Source organism: Cajanus cajan, chromosome 3 (assembly GCF_000230855.2).
Source record: "Cajanus cajan strain Asha chromosome 3, NIPB_CcT2T_4, whole genome shotgun sequence".
NCBI classification, from domain to species: domain Eukaryota; kingdom Viridiplantae; phylum Streptophyta; class Magnoliopsida; order Fabales; family Fabaceae; genus Cajanus; species Cajanus cajan.
This window is the reverse complement of record NC_138519.1, coordinates 78,382,933-78,391,503: the sequence shown is the minus strand read 5'-3', so window position 1 is coordinate 78,391,503 and position 8,571 is coordinate 78,382,933. Positions and strand designations below refer to the sequence as shown.

Here is an 8,571-nt window from a genome sequence, read left to right as displayed (position 1 = left end):
TTCCACAGCGATAGGTCAAGTTCAAAACTCAGGTACGTAATGGCTAATCTAGGTGTTGTTCATGTTGACTCCTCTGGGGATGAAGGGGAATCTAGGTTGAGAGCGACGCCAGACCGAGATGTTGCCTCGGCCTCGGCTTCAAATGATGATAATACGGGATCCGTTTCTGGGTCTGAACGGTTGCGGAGTGGTGATTCTTCGTCGGCTGTAGCTTCAGATGATTATCCGAGTATGAGTGGCGGATCATCAAGGAGTTTTGCTCCCATATAGACCCCTGGATATTCGTGGGTGCACGGCGAGGTTGGTAGCGTGTATTCCCGATACACTGATAAGAAGTCTCTTGTTAACTTCGTATCGGCCACGAGATTCTTAAACTTTCCCGAAGATGAAGAGCCCTCCGCGATCTTCTTCCAGCCGTGCCGAGGTGATGGGGTGACGAACCCGAATTTTGTATATTTGAGCCAAGGGTCGTCCAAATATCCATTCTTTTACGTGTATGATTATATGTTCCGGGATTTGAAGATATCCCTCCCTTTTGACAACTATTTTATGGGTATACTTCGGCTCTTGAACGTGGCGCCGAGTCAACTTCATCCAAACACTTGGGCGGCAATGCAAGGGTTTAGGCATCTGTGCTTGGCTCTCGGCCTTTCTCCTACCCCGCATCTATTCCTGCACTTTTATTCGTCTCGGCCTACCAAGAAGGCGAAGTGGTTGTCATTGATTCGGCACCATGATTGCCTGCTACAGCCGTTCACTACTTCCTACAAAAAATTTAAAGTGGGGTTTATGAAGGTGATGATTCGGCCAGAGACGGGCAATAAGTATTTCTTTGATGCCGAAGGGAATTCACTTTTTCCCTTGTACTCGACTCGGAAGCCGAGAAAATATGACACGGTTTCTAAATCGCGTATGTCCCCGGGGGAGAATTTGAGTCTAAAATTTTTAGAGAAGCTGCCTCGGCCTCTACCATGTCGTCCTCTGGTTCGATTGTTTGAATCGGCCAACAGAGTCGAGGAGCTAATTGGTATAGTACCTTTCTTACTTGTTTAAATTCTTGTGTTATCATTGATTTTGACTAATGATGTGCAGCCATAATGGCGGACCACGGAGAGGACGACTTGGACATCCGCACATAATCCGCAAACAAGTGGCTGCGACCACTGGAATCAATGCCCCGGCTGCCGGGCAAGGGAATCCGCCAACTGTCCAAGGCGGTGGGGCGGGGCCAATGAAGCAAAGGAAACCAACTCGGCCCCATCCTGAAAAAAGAAGGCCTGACACAAGGGCCGAGGAGGAGAGCCGTCGGGCTAAGCAGCGCCGAGTGGTTAGCCCCTCTGTTCCAGAAGGCTTAGCTGCGCCAAGTTTTTTGGCTGGCAATGTCAATGCTCAGGATTTCCTGAGTCAAGACTTGACTTCCGAGGTAGGTCAAGGGATGCTGAGCCGTATGACTGCAGCTCAGAAGTGGAGCTTTTTCTGTGAGTTCCAAGTGCGCGCCGTGGCCATGGCACAAAGCATCGTCATGGAGCCGAACGGCGAGGCCGATGGACTGCGTCGGCAACTTGCTGAACAAGAAAAGTCTCTCAAAGAGACGCTAGCGGCGCTAATTGACGCTCAAACGGCCAGCAGCAAATATCAGGCCGAAATGGATCGCCGAGGCCGAACCGCCGATGACCTTGCTTTGAAGGTTCAGCGTCTCGAATTTGCCCTGAAGAGTGAGACCGAGAAGGTTGCTGCTCTGGGTAAGGAGCTAGATGCCGAGAAAGTGGCCTTCAGAGCTTACCAAGAGAAGGCACGTAACAAAGTCCTTACCCAGCATCAGGCGGGCTTTGCTCAGGCGGCTCGGCAAGCCAGCTATTTCGGGGACTTTCCTCCCGACTTCCATTTGGATATGACCAAGGATTTTTTCCAAGGGAAGTTGGTGGACCTGGCTTCTATTCCAGCCGACCAACCAGCCGATGAAGAAGCCCCGGCTCGGCCAACTGAGCCAATTGGGGAGGAAACGGCGTATGAGGAGGGTGCGCCTGAAGACGGCCCAGTGAGGGGGAGGCCGAGGTGCAATCTCGAAGTTTCTTCGTGTTTGGCGAGCCGATAGTGCTCTTTTAATTTTTTGCTTTTTGTATAGGTGGGCCGATAGTGCCCTTTGGTGTTTTTCCCGGCCGTTAGTGCCGTAATGAATTTGGGTTTTTGATTATTGCTTAGTTGTACTTGCTTTGCCCCGCATATTAAAATTTTGTAACAAGTTTGAACTTTAATAGCAGTGACGTCCTTGGCCGAGAGGCATCTCGGGAGGGAAGACATTTTAATAAGCCACGTCCTTGGCCGAGAGACGTCTCGGGAGGGAAGACTTGTAATTTTAATAGAAGCCACATCCTTGGCCGAGAGACATCTCGGGAGGGAAGACTTGTAAATTTAATAGAAGTCACATCCTTGGCCGAGAGACATCTCGGGAGGGAAGACTTGTAAACTTAATAGAAGTCACATCCTTGGCCGAGAGACATCTCGGGAGGGAAGACTTGTAAATTTAATAGAAGTCACATCCTTGGCCGAGAGACATCTCGGGAGGGAAGACTTGTAAATTTAATAGAAGTCACATCCTTGGCCGAGAGGCATCTCGGGAGGGAAGACTTGTAAACTTAATAGAAGTCACATCCTTGGCCGAGAGACATCTCGGGAGGGAAGACTTGTAAATTTAATAGAAATCACATCCTTAGCCGAGAGACATCTCGGGAGGGAAGACTTGTAAATTTAATAGAAGTCACATCCTTGGCCGAGAGACATCTCGGGAGGGAAGACTTGTAAACTTAATAGAAGTCACATCCTTGGCCGAGAGACATCTCGGGAGGGAAGACTTGTAAATTTAATAGAAGTCACATCCTTGGCCGAGAGACATCTCGGGAGGGAAGACTTGTAAATTTAATAGAAGTCACATCTGATGATTGCAAATTTGGCATATATTCATTGAATTGATGCCTCGTTAAAAATCTTGCCGACCAAAAACCACTTTTCACAATCTTATAAGGGGAAAAAAGATCGGTTCAAGGAAAAGAGTGCACCGTTTTACACATTATAAAGTAGATACAAGCTTGGTTTAACTATAATATGTCTTCAGATGTGTGGAATTCCAAGTCCTCGGAATGACCTTGCCCGATAGTTCTTCCAACTTGTACGCCCCATTGTTAAGTGCATGCCGTATGCGAAACGGTCCGTCCCAATTAGCTGAGAACTTGCCCTCGGAAGTATTGCGCCTGGCCGACCCGGTTGCTCGCCATACCAGATCGCCTTCCTGAAATGTTCTTGGCTTTAGATTAGAATTAAAGCGTCTACTCATGCGTTGCTTGCAGGACTCGGCTACAATTTGTGCCCTTTCGCGCACTTCATCAAGGACATCGAGTTCGGCTCGGAGTGAATCATCGTTAGATTCTTCATGGAAGTGTTGTCTTCGAAACGAAGGTTCCCCGACTTCAACCGGAATCATTGCATCTGCGCCGTATGTTAGTCGAAAGGGTGTCTCCTTGGTTGTTGATTGTGGTGTACACCGGTATGCCCAAAGAACTTCCGGTAACTCTTCAGCCCATGCACCTTTAGCCGAACCAAGTCGTTTCTTGAGCTCTGTGAGGATAATTTTGTTCGCTGCTTCGGCCTGGCCGTTTGATTGGGGATGCTCGACTGATGTGAACCGGTGACGAATGCCGAGATTTTCAAGGAAAGTGTTGAACTTCTTGTTAGTAAATTGAAGGCCGTTGTCCGAAACGATGGCATAGGGAATGCCGAAGCGGGTAACTAGATTTTTCCAAACAAACTTCTGGACACTCGCTGCAGAAATGCAAGCGAGTGGTTCGGCTTCTATCCATTTTGTAAAATAATCTACTGCAACCAGGAGAAACTTAACTTGCCCTTTTGCCATAGGGAATGGTCCAAGCACATCGATACCCCATAAAGCGAACGGCCATGGAGAACTGATGCTATGCAGTTCGGCAGCCGAGGCATGGATGAGATTCCCATGTCTTTGACATTGAACGCACTTTTTGACAAACTCGGCGCAGTCTCCCTTTAGAGTTGGCCAATAATAACCGGCTCGCAATACTTTAGCCGCCAGGGTTCGCCCCCCCGAGTGAGATCCGCAAATGCCTTCGTGAATTTCCCGTATCACATAATCGGCTTGTAGGTTGTCAATGCACCTGAGCAGTGGGGTGGAGAATCCCCGCCGATAGAGCACTTCGGCTACCATGGAGTACCGCGCCGCTTGAGTTCGTAATTTCTTGGCTTCCATCGGATCGGCTGGTAATTCGTCTCGGACAATAAAATTTCGAATGGCGGTCATCCAGGTCGGCGCTTCGACTTCGGTTGACATGCACTCGGCCGTTACACTCGGGGAGGGAATCTCTAGGTGGATGGTTGTGCGCAACTGTCCGGGCTTCCGGCTGCTGGCGAGCCGGGCTAACTGATCAGCTCGTTCATTGTTACATCGTGGGACGTGCCGTACCTGAACCTCAATGAACTCGTCCCTGTGCTTTTGGAAGAGGTGGTAGTATTGCAACAAGTTAGGATCCTTGACCTGGAAGTTGTCGTTGACCTGTTCGGTCACAATCTTCGAGTCAGTCCAACATATGACTTTTTTCACACCCATCTCGGTTGCCAACCGCATTCCCGCTAGCAAGGCTTCATACTCCGCTTGATTATTAGAGGCTCGGAAGCCGAAACGCAGAGATTGCTCTACAGTGATGCCCGAGGGACTAGCTAGAATTATACCTGCCCCACTTCCTTGAGCGTTAGAGGACCCATCAACATGCATGGTCCATGACTCGTCTTTGAAACGGCCCGAAGGAGTGAGCTCGTTGATGAAGTCGGCTAAATGTTGTGACTTAATGGGGCCTCTCGGCTCAAAAGTTACGTCAAACTCTGAGAGCTCAACTGACCATGCCATCATCCGGCCGGAAATCTCAGGTTTCCTCAAGACTTTGGCAATTGGACAGTCGGTTCGGACAATTATCTTGTGGCTTTGGAAGTACTGCCTGAGTCGGCGGGCGGTGTAGATGAGCCCTAAGGCTACTTTTTCTATCAGCTGGTAGCGTCGTTCGGCATCTTGCAAAGTACGACTGATGAAATACACCAGCTGTTGTTCGCCTTGTTTTTCCTGAATCAGGACGACACTGATTGATGTGTTAGAAACGGCTAAATACACAATCATGTCGACGTCGGCGACTGGTTTGGAAAGGATTGGAGGTGCGCCCAGGTGCTCCTTGAACTGTTGGAACGATGCCTCACACTCCGGGGTCCATTTGAACCGTTCAGCTTTCTTCAGTAGAAGAAGGATAGGCCTAGCTATCTCGGCCAGGCAAGGAAGGAACCGAGAGAGGGAGGTGAGTCGGCCTGCTAACTTTTGAACCTCCTTCAGAGTACTTGGACTTTTCATGTCTAGGATGGCCTGACACTTGTCAGGATTTGCCTCAATGCCTCGGCTGGACAGCATGAATCCTAAAAATTTACCGCCCGAGACTCCAAACACACATTTCTCGGGGTTGAGTCTCATTTGGTGATGTCGAAGCGCCTGAAATACCTCAGTCAAATCTTGTGCATGTGTCGACACTGTACTTGACTTCACCACCATGTCATCAACGTACACCTCCATGCTTCGGCCAATTTGATCATGAAAAATTTTATTCATTAATCGCTGATATGTGGCTCCGGCGTTTTTTAAGCCGAACGACATTACCCGGTAGCAGTAGTTTGCCGTTTCAGTAATGAACGTTGTCTTCTCTTCGTCTTGAGGGTGCATACGGATCTGATTATATCCTGAGTATGCATCAAGGAAGGATAAAAATCTGTGGCCGGATGCCCCATCTACAAGTCGGTCAATGTTGGGCAATGGATATGCATCCTTAGGGCATGCCTTGTTCAAGTTGGTGTAGTCGGTGCACATGCGCCATTTCCCGTTCGGTTTCTTGACCATGACTACATTGGCCAACCATGTTGTGTAATGTACTTCTCGGATGAACCGAGCATCTAATAGCTTTCCCACCTTAGTTTCGATCGCCGCCTTCCTTTCCTCTCCGGCCTTCCGACGCCGTTGAGCGATCGCTCTTGCCTGCTTGCTTACTGATAACTTGTGGCAAATAAAGTTGGGGTCGATGCCGGGCATATCAGACGGATACCAGGCGAATAAGTCACTGTTTTCAAGGACCACTTGTTTAAGGGCTAGGGACTCTTGTTCGGATAAATTGGTCCCGAAGTAGGTGACTTGAGTTCCGGACACCCCCACCTGGATGGGTTGCTTGTCTTCAATAGGCTCGACCCTCTCTTCTTGATCAATCCGGGGGTCGAGGTCTAAGGCCGACTGCTGTGATACCGAATGTACCCCTGTTTTCTTTGTTGCTTCGGGCTTCATTTTCGGTAATCGTAAACTAGCAAAGTAGCATTCTCGTGCGGTTTTTTGATCAGCGTGAACCGTGATTACTCGTCCTGAGTCAGCCAGGAACTTCATAGCCAGGTGCGGAGTGGAGACGATTGCACCGAGCCGATTTAAGGACGGTCGACCGAGCAAAATGTTATAGGACGTGTTGGCATGAACCACCACATATTTGACCGAAACGTCTCTGTATTCGGTTCCTTCATCGTAGGGAATTAATTCGGCTTCTGGGATACCCAATTGTTTGAACGTGTTCCAATAAAGGATATCAGCAGAGCTCCCTTGATCTACCAATGTATTGCGCACAATGCAGTTGTGAATTTCAACGCTAATTACCATAGGATCATCCTGGTATGGGTCGATACCTTTGAAGTCGGCCTCTGTGAAAGTTATGGTGGGTAGGCGGCGACGAACAGTTTCGACGGCATGCACATGCCGAACGGCCCGTAAGTGTCTACGCTGCGCGGACGAAGACGATCCGCCGCCAGCGAAGCCGCCGGCAATGGTGTTGATGACCCGGCGAGGCTGCGTTGAAGGCTCTTCTCGCCTTTCTCTAGACCGCTTGCGTTCTCGATACGAACGACTTTCTGTTCTTTGTTCACCCCGATCGTCCCGTCGCGATCGGTGGGTGTTTCGGGATGAGTTCGAACGGTCGACGAAACCTTGCAAATGTCCTTGTTTGATCAGATCTTGTATCTTATCCTTCAAGGCCGCACATTCTTCTGTTGAATGTCCTCGATTACGGTGATATCTGCAGGACTTCGTTGTATCGGCCCTAGGAGGGGTCGAAGCTCGTTTCGGAACGGCCAGGACCTCCGAGGTCAACGCTTGCTCTAGCACTGCCGACCGACTGGTATTGAGCGGGGTGTATTGTGAATACCTTGGGCCGCGAAGGGGCCTCTCGCGGGATGCTAATTCTTTCGGACGGCTCCGAAAATTGTTTTCAGTCGGCTTTTCCGGCTTAGCGGCTGTCTCCGTTCTGGCTTGATTGTGGAACTCTGCTAATTCTTCCATTTGCATGTATTTATCGGCTCGTCGCCGCAAGTCATCCATATCGGTTGGTGGTTTTTTGCAGATGCTGTTGGCAAAGGGACCCGGTTTTAGAGCGGTTGTGAGATGATGTAGAGCCACAGCAGGGTTTAGGTCTCGAATTTCGAGAGCCGCTTTGTTGAATCGGCTCATGAACGTCCGAAGAGACTCCTTTCTATCTTGACGAATGCTAACTAATGCCAACGAGGTCAACTGATGAGGGCGGCTGGTGGCGAACTGGATTGTGAACTGGGAGGCCAGCGTGCCGAATGAGTCGATAGAATTGGCTGGGAGCCGAGTGAACCAACTCAACGCTCGCCCCTTCAAGGATGTCGGAAAGATTCGGCATAGGGCGGCATCATTGGTGGTGCTCAAGGTAACTTGGGTTAAAAACACATCCACGTGTTCATCTGGGTCGGTTGTACCATCGTATTTGTCAAGGGGTAGGGACTTCCAGTGGTCAAGAAGTGCCGATTGCATGATGTTCGACGTAAATGGATGTCGGTGTGCCCTGGCCGGCATTGGCTGTGCCGGTCTTCCGATCGAAGCATGGATGCCTGGGGGCGCGACAAAGGTATGAGGAAAAGAGGTGTGATGACCGTGCGAGTGGAACGATCCTTGAGTGTGAGTCGTCTCGGATGGTTTCCATGTGGGGTCTCGGTAATGGTTTTTTAGAGCAGCATTCTCTTCTTTCAATGCTGCCATCTCGGCGGCATCTCTCTCTCGCTGCTGTTTCATGGCGATCATTTCCTCTTTCATCTGGCGTACTATATCGGTCAAGTTTGTCTCCTCAACCGTCTCGGCCCCGGACTGGTGCTCCTCTTCGGACTGTTGCCCTTCAAAATTAGTATTCCTTGTCTTTACCATGATTCTTTTACTCGTAAACTTTCGATGCTTCTGCAATGCTTTCGGTTCGGCCCCACGGTGGGCGCCAAAATGTACCTGCTCAAGGATACACTCGTAGTCTTCTTGGTAAGAAGGGCCGAACGGATACTTCAAACGGATTCTTCAGAGGGGGGAGGTACCTGCAAAAGACACTCCGACGCTCAAGTCAGGACAAGCACGATATTCTAGGATAATTAATGAACAGTGACGTACCTCATTGCGTGTGACCTATTTATAATACCTGATAT

At 49.6% G+C, this 8,571-nt stretch overlaps 1 protein-coding gene across 1 annotated transcript; it reads right to left on the bottom strand.

Moving 5' to 3' along the window:
• Positions 1-3,091: 3,091 nt before the first annotated feature.
• Positions 3,092-8,305, bottom strand: LOC109806342 (uncharacterized). Its single transcript, XM_020368714.2, has one exon. It carries the CDS (start codon positions 8,303-8,305, stop codon positions 3,092-3,094), a length of 5,214 nt encoding a protein of 1,737 aa, XP_020224303.2.
• Positions 8,306-8,571: the final 266 nt, after the last annotated feature.

Bases quoted from the DNA above. Each gene is read 5' to 3' on its own strand.
- LOC109806342 (XM_020368714.2), bottom strand. From the start codon at position 8,305: ATGGTAAAGACAAGGAATACTAATTTTGAAGGGCAACAGTCCGAAGAG.